We start from the raw sequence: 15741 nt of genomic DNA on the forward strand, positions 1-15741 counted from the left end.
AGAAGATTCGTGTTATTTCCGGACGCTTCGTTGCTTGTCACATCAGCTCGATCCAGCGTCCCACAGTCTGAGGTTAGTGGACCAAAAACAGCGCAGCTGCCTCTGGCAGTCCAAACACAAGGTAGGTCACGCGTTCAGTATGACTCCAGGCCAACGCGATAGCTTTACTTAACGAGAGAAATAATAATAATTCCTGACCACCATTTCTTAGCATTGATGCTAGCTGGCTAGCTCATCTAATAGATGCCAAGGTTGCCAGGTCGGCATACAAATAACACAGCAAACGATTTCGCTAGTATGATATTTTAATCTATTGAAAGTGTGTGTAAAAACAGGATAAGCTTTTAATTAGTCGTCATGAGAGGATTATATTGTGTTCTGATGGTATTGTTCGTGGCTGTTTAGCTTGTTGACAGCGTAGCTTTAAAGAGATAGTCCATCCAAACACGAAAAGGCTTAAATAATTCTCCTTCAGGTGTGAAACATCTATTATTGTTTTCTTTTGTTCAGTTTAACAAAATATATTATACTTGACAGAATGAACATCTCGGTTATTATTAACGTCCGTGAAATGAAAATGAACGGAGATCGATGCTGATCAATTCAGAAAAATATTTAGTTTCAATGAAGTCTTGAAACAACACAATTAAAACAGAATAGCTATATTTTAGATGACCTATCTCCCTGTATGTTTTGTTTTTGCGTCTGTTTGCATTTCACCATATGTAAAATTTATTAAACATCAATTTATGTTTTATCATCTTTTTAAACGGGTAAAATGGATACATTCGATTGCTTTAACAGGTGTGTAACGCGTCTAGTCTTGTGCATGCACCTTGTTTAGTTGTGAGAAAACAAACCCATCTAACAGAGTTAATGCCCCCAGTTGTTGACCACACATGAGTGTATGCTGTGCTCGATTCTGGGTCACTGGGGGACAAAATAGAGGCATCACATGCTGCTACTGTCTTAGTTTTAAAATGAAAACAGCCTGGCGGGATCAGAAACAGCAGTCAGCAAATGTGATGGGCCTGCAGAGCGATTTAAATCCCACATCAAAACAAATAAGTATTAGGGTAAAATATTATTTCCATAATATCTTTTGTAATACTTTACATATAATAATGTTAATAATAATAAAATAATAAAAACTGCTTTCTTAGGCAAGTTGTCAGATTATTTAGTTTTTATTTCTGTTAATAGTGATGACAAGTGGTTAACTAGTAGAATGGTGATGAGAAATTAAACTAGATATTCGGACAACACTTGTTTCAGCTCTACTCAAGTTATTTTATGCTGCTCTAGACTAGTCTTCATTATTTTTAATTGGGGGATTTTTGGGTTAAAATTAAAGGAATTGTACAAAATTTACCCTTGTGGTATTTGTAAATTGATTTGTTTATTGATCCTTCTGAATCTTTAAGCTCTTTCATATACTGCTTGTCTGACATATAAAATTATGCATATTACTCTTACTAATAAAATGTGTGTCTTATTGCATTCATTTATTGTAATGTTTATTAAACCTTTAGACAAACCATGAAAGATCATGATCCTACAGTGTGTTTCATGCGTTTTGTATCAGATATAATACATTAGGAGCCAGATTCGCAAATGTAGTCTTAAGAAATAGAGTATGAATTATCTTAAAGGCATAGTTCATCCAAAAATTATATTTACTCTCGCTCAAGTGATTCCAAACTTTCATGAGTTTCCTTGTTCTGTTAAAGCACACAAAATAAAACAAATACCATGGAAGTCAATGGTTACAGGATTCCAACATGTTTTCAAATTTTGTGTTAAAAAGGAAAAGAAACTCAAACAGGTTTGTGACAAATAAAGATTGACTGAATGATGTCAGAATCTTTGGTTTTGTGTGAACTATCTCTTATTCTAAGAAATTTGTGAGTGCAATTCTTGGAAAAAAAAAACGTTTTTATGAATAAAATGAAAGTATACCTATAGTAAATTCAACACATCTACATTTTAATTGTATTTCTTTCCTGTTTTAATGTAGCAGCTGCATGATGGTCACATTTATTTTAATGTAAAGCATGTGTGATGTGCTTGTTTATTGATATTAACCTGCAAAAGAGAATTTACTTTTATGGTTCACATACTTTGATATATTGAGGATATTACAATAAAACTAATTTTAATAAGAGACCTAAACTGAGAAATATAAAGGCGCAAATATCTGCAGAAAGGATTAAGAAAAACAAACTTGTATAGCTTGTACTGTAAATTGTCACCTAATGCCTCCAAATGACGTATTAGATTGAATTACTGTGAGAACTATCTATAAAAGTCTTATAAATAAACAATCTCCAAAAACTTGTTTATATAAATATAACATAACAGCATTTTAACCTGATAAAATAATTCTTATGTTTAATTCAGAAATCAATGCTGATTTATATCAGTGATTATTCACAGCAAAATACACGCGCACACACAAAACCTAAATTGTGCAAAGCAGGGTTTTCAGTATCTTTGATCTTTGTTGATGATGTGAAGGCCTTAGAAATTCATGCATCAGAAACACAAACCGGTAGGTTTGCATACCAAAGTGTATGTGTATGTGTGTGTGTGTGTGTGTTTGTATTATTTTGTTTTATTTTTGTTGTTGTCCATTCGGCAGGCAGCCATAGAAGTTGGTGGACATGGCTGACTATTATCAGGTTCTAGGAGTGCAAAAAACTGCTTCTCCAGATGACATCAAAAAAGCGTAAGTTTGTTTCATTATTTATTTATTTTTTATATAGTTTTTTATACATATCACAATTAATTGTGCAAGTGTAAAGTAATTTTTTTTTTCATTTTCATTGAATGCAATATATCTAAAATATGTGGTCTAGGCTCATTTATCACTGCCTCAATCTCTGTTTGCATTACAGTTACAGGAAACTAGCTCTCAGATGGCATCCAGATAAGAACCCGGATAATAAGGAAGATGCAGAAAAGAAGTTTAAGGAACTTTCAGAGGCTTATGAAGTCCTGTCAGACGGTAAGTCATAACGTTCATCAGACTGAAAATAGGGCTCAGCAATAAGAAGTCCGGGGCTCATGTCAGATAGGTCAAGGCCAGTCGTTGTCTATAAATTGATTAATGGTGGGAGAGGCTGAAAAACAGAGAGTTTCTTCTATATAGTGACCAAAGACAGTTTATGATGTTTATGATGTAAATATCATTTATTTATATAAGAAATGGTTTCCGCTACATTCATTCTTCTATGGCGGGACGCCACGCCAAAATTCATTCCGCCACGGCTACATTACAGCCTCTCATTCAAAACATTTTATTTTTTTAATAGCGGGTGATAATCGCACAAACGTATATGTATGAAAATGAAACCAGAGTGCACATTTCAGCAAGACAATGATCCAAAACACAGCCAAAGAAACTCTCAAGTGCATTCAGAGAAAGAAAATCAAGCTGTATTATGACCTTGCCGATCATCTGACTTGAATCCAATAGAAAATACAATATCACGATCAGATTTGATAGACGAGACCCACAGAGTCATCAAGATTTTTACACTTTGTCTGTGAAAAACTCACCCCTGAGCAATTAATATGACTTCATTCTCTATATGAGAGAATGTGTCTATTTGTGTCCATTTCATTGTTATTACACATAAAATAAAATTCATATTGTTTTGTTATATATATATTTTTGGGGGGGTTTACCAAAATCTCGTTCAATTCCATGTCAACAGGTGCTTTTAGAATATTTTTCCCAGAAAACTAAACGTGTTGTGTTAAATAATTTTTCCTCCACTGTATATTTTTGAGATATTAAACATATAAGAAAGGTAACATTTATTTAAGGTTATTAAGTTCTTTACGAATAGTTTTATGGTTTTAGTTTGTTTAATGTTAACAAAATAATCCTTATGGTAAAGTGATAATGAACACTAAACCTACATATAATTAGAACATTTACAAATAACATCTCAGCAGAGTCTGCCATATACAGTATAGTCATTTATACAGTAAATATTATTGAATTTTATTTAAAAAGTAACTTGTTCAAAAAATAAAAGCATGATTCAAATGTGTAAAACAAAACAAAGAAAAAACTTATGGCACAAAAAAAAAAAGCTCTTTTTAATAAGAGTTTTATTTTTCATCTCAGCCTTTAAACACCTTGGTGCACCGAACAGACAGAAAATCCTTACATTTAAGCCTTACATAATTAAAACAATAAATGAGCAAACCTTTTGTTATCCTTACATTTATGCTAACAACAGAAAAACTTTTAAAGAAGATTTAGGTTCCCAATAAACTGCAGACAAGCTTTTTTATTCATTTTATGTTGTTAATGTGAAACAGCTGATCAAACAAACTCACTGCATTGTCTAAACTGCATGCTAAACAAAAACATCTAAAACATTCCTTTTGTCATTATGAGTCTCCCGGTCTTATCAGCCTCATTCAGGCTCTGCACTTTTAACACTCCTTTAGAAGGAGGGTTTGTGTTCAGAGACTACAACTGCCCATCTTCATGGTGGAATCTACTAACATTACAAATAAAAAGAATTATGACACTCTGTGCTGCCCCCACTTTGTGTGATTCAGTGCTGTTTACTTGAGAATTGTAATTAATACACTTTAGACTGCTGCTGTGCAATAAACTTAACATTTTATGTGAATATTTTGCACTTTAGCAAAGTGTAATTGATGTAACTTATGGTTTACTTTTAGCAAACAAGAGGAGCTTGTATGATCGATATGGTAAAGAAGGCTTAACACCAGGAGGAGGTAAAATACATCTTCCAGTACTTAATAATATGATGTTTGGTCAGTTTGTGACGTTAGATTAAATGTATGAATCATGTGAAATTAGTTTAGCGTGTTTGAATTTGTCACTTTTCTTCAATGTTTGGACAGGAGGAGGAAGAGAGCACCACTTCGGAGGAGGAGGATTCACATTCCGCAATCCAGAGGACGTTTTCAGGGAATTCTTTGGCGGACAAGATCCATTTGCAGACTTTTTTGGTAAGTTTGGATTTTCCTTCAGGTTTTTGTTTGTTTGTGGGTCTGCTTGGAAGTTTTTGTTTTTTTTTTGAGTAATTTTTAAACTCTTCTTTGATTTGTATTTTTTCACTTCTAGGTGCAGATCCATTTGGCGATGACTTCTTTGGTGGTCGACGGCACTATCATCACCACCACCAACGGGGCATGAGCCGGAGCCGGACAGGAGGGTCCTTCTTTGGGGGCTTTGGAGGTTTCCCTCCTTTTGGTGCGGGATTTACATCTTTTGATGCAGGTCAGGTTTTGCTAATGTGTTTGCTCTTCATTTTAAATTCTTTTTAAATTAAAGGCACAATTTGTAACTTTTTTCATTAAGCCAGCAAAACACTGTTCTAGTGGTTTTTGGATATTTTAAAGCTGAATTCTACTTCTGCATTGAGTGATTGGCATAAACCACATTTATATGTGTCAGGGTTGGGCCGATAGACGATGCCATCGTTCATCGCCGATGACCAATAGACAACACGATACCGAGCCGGCATCGCCAATCCTCCGCCACAACCCCACTCACAAAGAATACACACTTAGGCCCTGTTTACACTAATACGTCTTAGTATTAAAATGGCATTTTAGAAAGAAAACCATCCACATCCTCACCGTGTTTTACCTAGCATTTCTGAACAGCCCTCCGCCCGCTGAAAACGCACATCACGTGACAACACACAGACACACACTGTCATGCACTCCTCTGAGATCCAGAGAGCAGTGCACGTCGGAGTGTGGCTTAATAAAAGCTCAGCTACTTTAATGTCACATTGCACTCCTCTCCTATCAGCAGTTGCTGATGCGCCGTCATTTCGCTTTGACAGCTTTCAGTTAAACTGTGCTTCATACTACCACGATAATACATATTTAAATACTTCAGACTATGAACATGATACAGTCCTGCGGAATATAATGATTACAACCCCCATAATTCCATACTTGGTCATGGCGTCATCACATTATGTCTTTGTTTGTTGTATGTACACCCCACCTGGGTCAAAAATGAAACTCAAATGAAAGCCCTAATGGCCAGCATTTTTATTTAGATATTAACTAAAGATTATCGTAAGACTAATATTTAATATCAGTCTGATAATTCTAAAACGTACTAAAAGTAAAACATCCCAGTGTATGAAGTTTTTACAGATTTAAATATAATGCCATTATATTTCCATAGTATTTTGTTGTGGATCAAAATAGTCTGAATAATATTTGTGTAATTTATTTTTTCCCATGTAGGTTTCACTCCCTTTGGGCATATGGGAGGAGGGTTCACTTCCTTCTCTACATCTTCATTTGGTGGAGGTGGAGGGGGTGGAGGGGGTGGCGGAGGTGGCGGTGGAGGTATGGGCAGCTTCCGCTCTGTCTCAACCTCCACTAAATTTATCAATGGCAGGAAAATTACCACAAAAAGGTAAGGAATCTTTCCAGAGCTGCGTGTTTTGAGGTATAAGAACAGTGTCAAACCAACTACTGTGATTTCTGGAATGTCTTTTTTTCATATAAAGTAGGAATGAGTTATTGACAGTCATTGTCTGTTAAAGCCTATTTCAAACTTAAACCGTACTCGCACTATGTACAGTTGCCTCGAACCAGGCCAAAGCACGCTTGCCCCCCCTTCTGTCTCCCTCGACAGCCCGCACTCCTATTACAATCGGACCTGGGCACGCTAACGTCATCGATGCTGCGCTGTTCAGTGAGAAGCGCTCGCTCAGCACGGTGGAGATTTCTCTAGTTATATCGTTTCAGTCGTTTGAAATGCAGTCAAATCATTCAAATCAAATTCATTGAACAGTAAGATTGATTAATAAATCCTTATGAAACCGTCCCTTTAAAGTCACGTCTAGCTTTCAGTTTCGGGCTTTGGCACGTTTTGCACTCACACTACAAGTGTACCGCGCCTAAGCCCAAGGGAACCACGCTCAGGCCCACCTCTTCCAACCAGGCCAGGGCCGGCCAAGTGAACCGTGCCTGAGCCCGATTCACCGCACTCACACTTCTCAAGCGATCCGGGAAACGGGCATGGGCACGGTTCATATAGCGTAGTGCGAGTACGTTCTTACAGACCTTTCTGGAAGATTATTGGTAAATTTCAATAAAGAGACATCAAAATACTGGGAAATTTGTTCTGCTAATTTTACACAATAAGAGGTTCAAACATTACCTGTTAATTGCTGATTTCTGCATTTTGTGACTGCAGAATGAAAATTGCCAGTATGAGCACATACAATTTTAAAATGTGCCCATTTAAAAGATCTACTCAAGGCCAATCAGAACATTATGGCGATGATGCATTCACTTCAAGCTGTTAAAGAAAATTCAATTCTCCAGAGACATTTAGTTGCTGCTTGCTAATCAGATAACTTCTGTTCTATTTTAGTGTCAACTGGGGGAAAATTGATCATAAAATGCTTATGATAAACTACTGTGAGTTTCCCATGTGACATGCATGCATGCACAGGGGATGTGATTTACCAATTGAGGAGTACAATTTTGGAACAACTATTACTGGTAGTCTTTAGTTCCAAAGAGGTTCTCACAAACTTCAGCACAAACTGAGGTGTATCTCTCGACATGTAAAAGTAATTTGTTCGCATCTCTTCATTTGGGTTGTTCAAAACACTTTTGCTCGTACCCTTGAAATTGTCAATGTCCATCAAAAAGGCCTATCTTTAGCCATATATGTAAAATTAACAGTTTTTTACTGTAACAGCAGGTAGCGCTCTTGTGTGCAGTTGTTAGCGACAATGTTCTTTTCTTATAGTTGAGTAATTTGGTTTGTCTCTGGGACAGAAGAAACTGCATGAATGAAAAAGTTCGAAACTAAAAAAAAGACATGACCCCTTTCATGCTTACAAGAACTATCACTGATGTTTACAGGTCATGTCTGAGTAATGACTTCACAGAATTTATCCCTCATTCACACTAGCAGTGGCTTTGTTGCTGCCTGTCACTCTGGGTGGTGACGTGCTGCAAACGGTATATGTAGGTAAATACAGCACCTTTACAACCAGCCTCTAAGCGAGCTGAGAGGATCGCGTAAGCTCTGCTAGTGCTTCTATTGGCTGTCGCTCAAGAAAGTCGCTGTTCATTTGCGTAAAGTTGAAGGATTCTTGTCGTGTCGTTCGACGTGCCCACCTCGTTGCCAATAATCGATGTGGCTCACGTAGATGGTGGTCAAAAAGTCGCTCACTCACTCTCCATTAAAATGAACATTGCATTTTTAAATGTACCTTTAAATCAATCCAGGAACTTTACAGCAGTTTACTGGTGTCACTGTGTGAAGTTATATTTTCTTCTGTGTATCTTTGTGCAGATTATTTGGCTGGTCAATTATGAAAAATAAATGATACTAAAATTGCCAGTAGGTGGCAACAGGTTCCTGTTTTCCTGAGTGGTGATTCAAATGAGTTGTTCAAAATGGGTTAATCATTTAGAAATGAAGCCACAGGAGATATAATAATGTAATATAATGTAGTAATAATCTAAATATTTTTTTTCAAAATTATAAATTGTTGAAGAGAGTGTGTCTAAAAAACATCAAATTTCTGGACAGTCTTTAATTATTTTATGCCATATAACGTATGTTATGGGTCAACCATAACCAAGTTAATGCCCGATCAGTTAAAATAAATACCAGAAAGCAAAACACAAATATATGACGTTTCTCCGAACAGGATCTGCACGTGACCCGCGGCTGGTTTGAGCAATACTGATTCACTGATTGCATTCACTCATTGGTTAATAAGCCTGTCTCACACAAAGAGGACTGAAATGCATATGCTCATGGATCGAGATGTGTCTAAATGTTTATACATTTGTATTGCAGTCTTTGCAGTCCCCCCCCCCCCACCCTCACCATTTACATCAATCTTGAAATGGGTCAATTTCACAGAAATGTGACAAGTTTGCACCCCCCTGTTAAAGTCAAGTGTAACTTATTTTCCCAAAAATACGGTGCATAACCTGAAAAGAGATATCCCTCCTGTTATTCATTATGCGCTCTTTATTGATTCCTGTAGAATCTTTGAGAATGGACAGGAGCGCGTTGAAGTGGAAGAAGACGGACAGTTGAAATCTCTAACCATTAATGGTAAGGAACAGCTCCTGCGATTGGAACACAAGTAAGATAATGGAGCGCTTGCTTTCAGCACAAACTTGAGCTCAAACAATGTTAGTACTGTCGTTCAGATGTCTGTACATTTCATTTTTTTCTGCTTGTTTGTTGTGTTCCCCCATTTATATCATTTTTAGATTTGTTTCCGAACAAATTTCTGTTTATATATTTATACATGGGGACTGTCAGCATTTTTGCGCAGGATGCGTGTAATTTTCCTTGTATTTGGGACCATAATGTGAGATTAGTTTTTTTTTTTTTTTTTTTTTTCGCGAGCACTTGTGTTGAGTTGTGTTGCAGTTTCCTCATGAATGCACATGGCCTTTGGAATAGTGCTTTGGGCTGAAAGAAACAAGAGAACTGTGCTTTGTGCATGATTTTACCAACTGAGTGTGGAATTGGAGTACGTAACTTACTGTTCAAACCTAATGGCAACTTGTCTAAATTGTTTGTTAAACATTTGTAAATGCTGGTAGAGTGCTAGATCCATTGTACTGATATGCAATTTTTATTATTTTTATTCATGAAAAATGTTCTTTTTTTCCCTTCATTGTTGCATGTAAAACAACAGCTGTTGTTTATAGTTGTAATGTTATTACTAAATAACCTGATGAGAGTCAGAAGTTAATAATATATAACTGATTTATGACCATTCAAGGAACTTTGTGTACTTTGTAAAATAATTTGAACCTAAATAAATGAGTTTCATCCTTTTTGGGGATGTGGCAGCTCTGCAGTCTATGTAGTTTTGCTTTAACTGAGAGTGATTTTTTTTTTTATTTCTTTCCAAATCCAATCATTAAGGAAGCGTGTTGCGGCTTGTTTCCTTTAACTAACACTGCTCTACACTTTTATAACATAATGTGTTCGGCTTCTTTAGCAGAAACATTCTGCCAGACATTTAGCGTCAGTAAACTTGCATCAACTCCAATATGAGACTTCAATTCATGATGATCTATTATGATTTTTGCGAGGCCATTAAAGTGGAAAGCTGTATGTATCTTTCTTAAAGAGATAGTATGATAAGTTAATAGTATTATATAATCATTTCCTGTGAAGTTCTTATTTTTTTTGCAGAAATTCGGGTCCTTTTCCATTATTATTTTATATATAGAATCTAATCAAATGACTTTTCACAGTCTGGATGTTTCATTTCATAAGACCTCAGTAAATGAGTTTCATCCTTTTTGGATAAGTGCTTTGACAGCTAGCTCTCTGCAACTCCCACATGGTCACCCACTAAAGCTGAACAGGGCTGCACCTGGTCGGTACACGGATGGGAGACCACATGGGAAATCTAGGTTGCTGCCGGAAGTGGTGTTAGTGAAACCAACAGTGGGTGCTAAAACTGCATTCTGCATGGGTCCTAATGCCCCAGTATATTGATAAGTACTCTATACTGCTCAGTGAGCCCTGTCTTTCAGATGAGACGTAACTGAGGTCCCGACTCTCTGTGGTCAATTTAAAAATCCCAGGATGTCCTTTGAAAAGGAGTAGGGGTTTAACCCCGGCATCCTGACCAAATTTGTCCATCATGGCCTCCTAACCATCCCCATATCATCATTGGCTGATTGTCTCCTCACCACTAATCAGCTGGTGTGTGTTGTGCAGTCTGGCTGTGGCAATATGGCTGCCATTGCATCCTCCATGGATGCTGCACAGTGGTGGTGGATGAGGAGATTTCCCCCCAAAAATGTGTAAAAGCACTTTTGTGTTCAGAAAAGCGCTATAGACCATTTCAATGTGGTGAGGTCATTGGCCCATGAAACATTTCCTGCTTGTTATCTAACTGTTTCATAACTGCAGCAAGAGGCAATTCAATCACAACATTATTTATTAACATGTTTTTTTTCTTTCTTTCTTTTTTTTTTTTTTTTGATTATCCAAAGCTGTAGAAATAAAGTGTAAAACAGGAAATTCGCTGGGACCATTGTTTTTGTTTAAAACCCTTAAAAATGGTCTATAGAAATGTGAGGATATTCATTTTAGTCTGTAAATGTTTTGTTTTTAATTGCAAAGTGCTAATAACTAAAAATCATGTTTTTTATGTTCTACTGAATTACAACTCAAGATATTTTTTGGCTGAACCATTGCTCTAATAAGCTTTTAATAAAGATTGTGATAATTATAAATTCATTCATTTTATTTTCGACTTAGTCACTTTATTAATCTGGGGTCGCCACAGTAGAATGAACCGCCGTAATTATAAATGATATTTATTTATATATGAATTGCTTACCACAATATTTGGGTGTAAATTCAATAAGCTGTGCTTTAATGCAATATTAGTCATTGAAAAAAGGTATTAGCTGTAAAAAAAAAAAATAGTGCTTTAAAAGGATAATCCACCTAAAAACATAACTCGTCATCCTTTACTCATTTGAGTTTATTTTCTTTTGTTTAGCACACACACAAAAAAAGATATTTTGAAGAATGTTGTAAACCGGTAGCTGTTGACTTCCATTGTAGGGAAATAAAACTATTATGAAAGCCCGTGGCTACTAGTTTCCAACATTCCAAAAAAAGGTCTTCTGTTTTGGTGAACTATGCCTTTTTAAAATATTCAATGAAGACCCCGGATAGCTATCAATTAAAGATATAATGTTATATCTTTTGATATAGAATTATTAGCCCACCTTTGAATATTTTTTCCTTTTTTTTTATATATATTTCCAAATGATGTTTAACAAAGCAAGGACATTTTCACAGTATGTCTGATAATATTTTTTCTTCTGGAGAAAGTTTATTTGTTCTCATTTTCTTCTTTTTTGTTTTATTTCGGCAAGAATAAAAACAGTTCTTAATTTAAGAAACATTTTAAGGTCAGAATTATTAGTCCTTTAAAGCTATATATTTTTTCATTAGTCTACAGAACAAATCCTCATTATACAATAACTTGCCTAAATACCCTAACCTGCCTAGTTAACCTAATTAATTAATTTAAGCTGTATAGAATTGTCTTGATAAATATCTAGTCAAATATTATTTACTATCATCATGGCAAAGATAAAATATATCAGTTATTAGAAATGAGTTATTAAAACTATTATGTTTAGAAATGTGTTGAGGAAAATCTTCCCTCCGTTAAACAGTAATTGGGTAAAAAATAAACAGGGGGGAGAATAATTCTGGTGGGCTAATATGTCTGACTTCAACTGTATAAATTTAAGTCCTGCTACACAATCACATTCACCTGCATTTTAATCTCTGATCAGTGCTAAATGCCAAATGTGTCTGGCTGCAGAATGCATGGCTAACACGACTAACAAGCTTGGTGATTTTTGTTTGACGCTTTCTAAATGCCTCTCTCCCTCTGGTTGCCAGAGGTATAGTATGCATAGTGTACATTTGCCATCACCATCAAAGCACTAGTAATCAGTACGCGACACGTCTTTTTTCCAATCAATTAAAGGCCAATAATAACAACACAATTATTAAAATAGTCTAAACTGAACCGCACCCCTCTCTCTAGGAAAAGCCCAGGACATAGGCATGCTGGATTGTCAGAGACAGAGGAAGGAGCTCCCTGACTCCTCCTCCTCCTCTTCCTCCTCCTCACACTCTGCAAGGCATTCAGCTCAGAGAGAGGAGCAAAATAGAACCCCAGGCAAAGGTCAGAAGCCCGTTTCATATTTGGTGTGAGATTGCTGTAGCCCGAGCATGATACTCAAAAGTTATGTATCCCAACAGAGCAATCTGGAGTGAAGAGGAAGAGAATGACGGTCAACGGAGAGACCAAAAAGCCCAAAGAGTCCTAAATTTGACTGAGCCGTTAGTACCGATACTTCTAGTCCGACATACTGTAGCTGTGGATATTCTGTGTTGAGGTTGGAAAAACACTCTAGCATTTTCTTCTATTTTTGTGTGTACATTTATTTTTATGTTATTTTTTTGGAATGCAAAGTTTTAAAATGAGTTTTTAAGTTTTTTTTTTTTTTTGCCTCTACTAATCATTACAAATAGTAAACAAGCATCTGCTTTGAAGAACTGTGACCGATACTTAAATAAAAAGATGAGTAGTTTCAATGCAAATCTGAGCATTTCTCGTTTGCATGATTGATTTATTAATGATTGCACACAACCGGTTTACATAGCTTTTTCCATCTTTGGTTGAATTTCTAGTAATTCTGATTATATAACACTGAAAACACGACATGTTGGTATTTGGTTTAAGCTTCGTAGGTCATACTGAGAAATATAAGCCATGTCATCACTAGCTATGTTTCCATCCAAAAATGCAATTAACTTTATGAGCAAAACTGGATTATCACTAACGATATATGAGAATAAAGCAACGTTTCCATCCAATCAGTCAAAGCGAAACAAAATCATCACTTCCTGAATTATCTGGCTCCAAATAGCAACAGTAAAATTGGAATTTGCTGCGATAAGAGAAGCTGCATGAATCTTTTCTTCATTTAATAAATGACTTGCGCCTCAGAAGACAATCCTGCCACGCAGTGGCATTTAAAGGTGTAAGACGCGGGCGCTCTTGATTCTGGAGGTCATTAATAATATAATAACATTAATACTGAAATGTTTACGGCGTTTTAGAATGACCAAAACAACATTTCAGATGTTTTACAATGTGCTCAGCCTGCTTGTTTATCCATTCACACACATTTTCATCACATGACTTTTTTTAATGCGTGTTAATGCAGAATTTGTTTGGTAAAAGTGTTTCCATCGTAGGTTATGCGCATTTCTTCTCATCGAATAAAAAGTTTATCCTATTCAGTTATGCACAATTGTTTTTTATGTGCATTTTCAAAGTTTATGCGCATCTTGGCATCTCCATCAATCAATTTTATTTATTTTTTTATGCGCATATCCAAAATGGACATAATAGGTGGATGGAAACGTAGCTACTGTTTATGAGTAAATAGCGCAGCTCTGTTCAAGCAGTGCTGTGTTTATTAAGTTTTTCCGAAACTGCAGATTCCCTTCTTTCTGGCAGTCACTGCCCTGAGCAGAGGACCCCATTTGCTTTTGGTGAGGAGTTTCTCTTTCAGCTCCTGAAACACTGGGGGTCCGTCGTGTTCATCGGCCTCTGAACTGATCTCCATCTTCTGCACTATCAGCTTTAGCAGGTTGTGTTGCTTTTCCATGGTCTCTGAAATCTCCTTCAGCCTAAAAAAAGTCAAAGATAGTCTGGGTACAAAGGGCTTATTTCAGATATTTAATTGACCGAAAGGGATGATAGGAGAATTAAAGAAACAGAATTAACTTACCCTCAAGTGGTTACAAAAGATTTGCTAATTTTTCTTTCTTCAGTTGAACACAAAAGCTATTTTGAAGAAATTTGGAAGCATCCATTGTAGAATGGAAGTCAATGGTTTCCAATATTTTCTTTTGTGGTCAACTGAAGGAAGAAGCAGGTTTGAAACAAGTAAAAGGTCAATAAATGAGAATTTCCATTTTAGGGTAACAGGAGGTCCATTCACACTAAGAATTATAACTATAACTGCATTCATGCCATGTCAACATCACAAGATTCTAACTGGTAAAAATCTTTCATGTCCTTCTAGTACTTGTACTAACAACTTCAACTTGTTGTCTGACGTGACTGCTGTGCCATCTTTATTAAGGCACTATGTTAAGGCATTGATAGTGTTGCCCTGAAATGCTCAATTCTGAGTTTGAGGATATGAAGAGCATTGTGTTATGTCTGGTTATCTCAAAATGAATGTCATTTCGGCATGGTGTGAAGTGAACGTAGCTTATGTTATCCATCACACTGCACGATAATGCTTTGTTTACTATAAGCATGTGATGATTATTTTGTCTTCAGACAACGCTAAAGCACATTAAAGCTGGATCAATTCTGATAGGCTGTCAATGTTTTTATTATTCATCAGCTGGAAATAAAGTGTTCTGAAAGTGATTCTGATGCTATTATTCCTCTGTGCTAATATTATTATATTTGTATTATTCTGGCTATCACATTAACTGAAATTATATTCACTTGTGGTGAGAAAACAATCGGTATGTATGATGAGTTGTTACAAGCGGTTCTTGAAAAGCAACAGGGTTTGTTTTTGTAAGGCCACTCAAAATGAATCATTTAACCTGGAACAAAGATGAAGTGAAATGTCCAATTAAAATTTGCTCAAACTAATATATTTCAGTACAACTGTCCAGGACATACTTGCAAATGAACCCTTAATTTGTGAGAAAGTAAAGTAACAACAAACAAAAAAATCACAGTGAAGCTGTTGCTTATCTATTCTGTCAGGAATGTCAACGGGTGCAAACTGGCCAATAAGCCTGATTTGCATGTGACTTGAATTACCAAGTTTTGGTCTGTTATTTGTTAGATTGTGGTTACCTGTATTTCTGTTTGGTTAGCTCTCGTTCCAGTGGAGTTAACTGGTGGAAGGTAGGACCGAGACGGGTCCTGGACTTCACCTCATTCCCTCCGAAAAACCATCTTTTCTGTTCCCAAATACATTAAATCAGTTTTAATAACAGGTGAAAAATTCCTTGCCTTTACTAATACATTAAGATTTGTTAATATAAATTCTGGAAATGTTTTGTTGTACACAAAACTATACTAATAGTTGAAGTTGATAATTACCAAATAGGCCTTTTTGTCATACTGT

The 15741-nt window shown here is 36.0% G+C and overlaps 2 protein-coding genes across 8 annotated transcripts in view; one reads left to right on the forward strand and one right to left on the reverse strand.

Annotated features, from left to right (window-relative positions):
- dnajb6a (DnaJ heat shock protein family (Hsp40) member B6a) lies at positions 1-15023 on the forward strand. 4 transcript variants are annotated; one of them, XM_005163424.6, is made up of 10 exons: positions 1-72; positions 2642-2728; positions 2898-3007; positions 4708-4764; positions 4894-5001; positions 5117-5272; positions 6262-6436; positions 9045-9115; positions 12612-12752; positions 12830-15023. In XM_005163424.6, the coding sequence occupies exons 2-10, from the start codon at positions 2664-2666 to the stop codon at positions 12895-12897; spliced, it is 951 nt and encodes a 316-aa protein (XP_005163481.1). In that variant the 5' UTR covers positions 1-72; positions 2642-2663; the 3' UTR covers positions 12898-15023. The 4 variants fall into 4 exon arrangements, with proteins under 4 accessions (XP_005163481.1, XP_005163482.1, XP_068079832.1 ...); NM_001002353.1 differs by lacking the exon at positions 1-72 and adding an exon at positions 73-121 and having other exon boundaries at positions 12830-13171; XM_005163425.6 differs by lacking the exons at positions 12612-12752; positions 12830-15023 and having other exon boundaries at positions 1-121; positions 9045-9867.
- The window catches only part of trpa1a (transient receptor potential cation channel, subfamily A, member 1a), an 18975-nt gene continuing 16413 nt past the window's right edge, over positions 13180-15741 (reverse strand). For 3 of the 4 annotated variants that reach the window (XM_017358267.4, XM_073916138.1, XM_073916140.1), the window contains 2 exons: positions 15468-15574; positions 13180-14269 (listed from right to left, as the gene is read on the reverse strand). In XM_017358267.4, the coding sequence (XP_017213756.1) occupies positions 14056-14269; positions 15468-15574 (321 nt within the window). In that variant the 3' untranslated portion in view covers positions 13180-14055. 4 annotated transcript variants of the gene reach the window in all.

This window comes from Danio rerio, chromosome 2 (genome assembly GCF_049306965.1).
Source record: "Danio rerio strain Tuebingen ecotype United States chromosome 2, GRCz12tu, whole genome shotgun sequence".
NCBI classification, from domain to species: Eukaryota; Metazoa; Chordata; class Actinopteri; order Cypriniformes; family Danionidae; genus Danio; species Danio rerio.

What these genes read in the sequence shown, in the direction of transcription:
- dnajb6a (XM_005163424.6), top strand. Translation starts at nt 2,664, where the DNA reads ATGGCTGACTATTATCAGGTTCTAGGAGTGCAAAAAACTGCTTCTCCA. An exon ending in TTATGAAGTCCTGTCAGACG is followed by an intron (nt 3,008 to 4,707) that starts GTAAGTCATAAC and finishes GTTTACTTTTAG; the next exon opens with CAAACAAGAGGAGCTTGTAT. An exon ending in AGGAAAATTACCACAAAAAG is followed by an intron (nt 6,437 to 9,044) that starts GTAAGGAATCTT and finishes TGATTCCTGTAG; the next exon opens with AATCTTTGAGAATGGACAGG.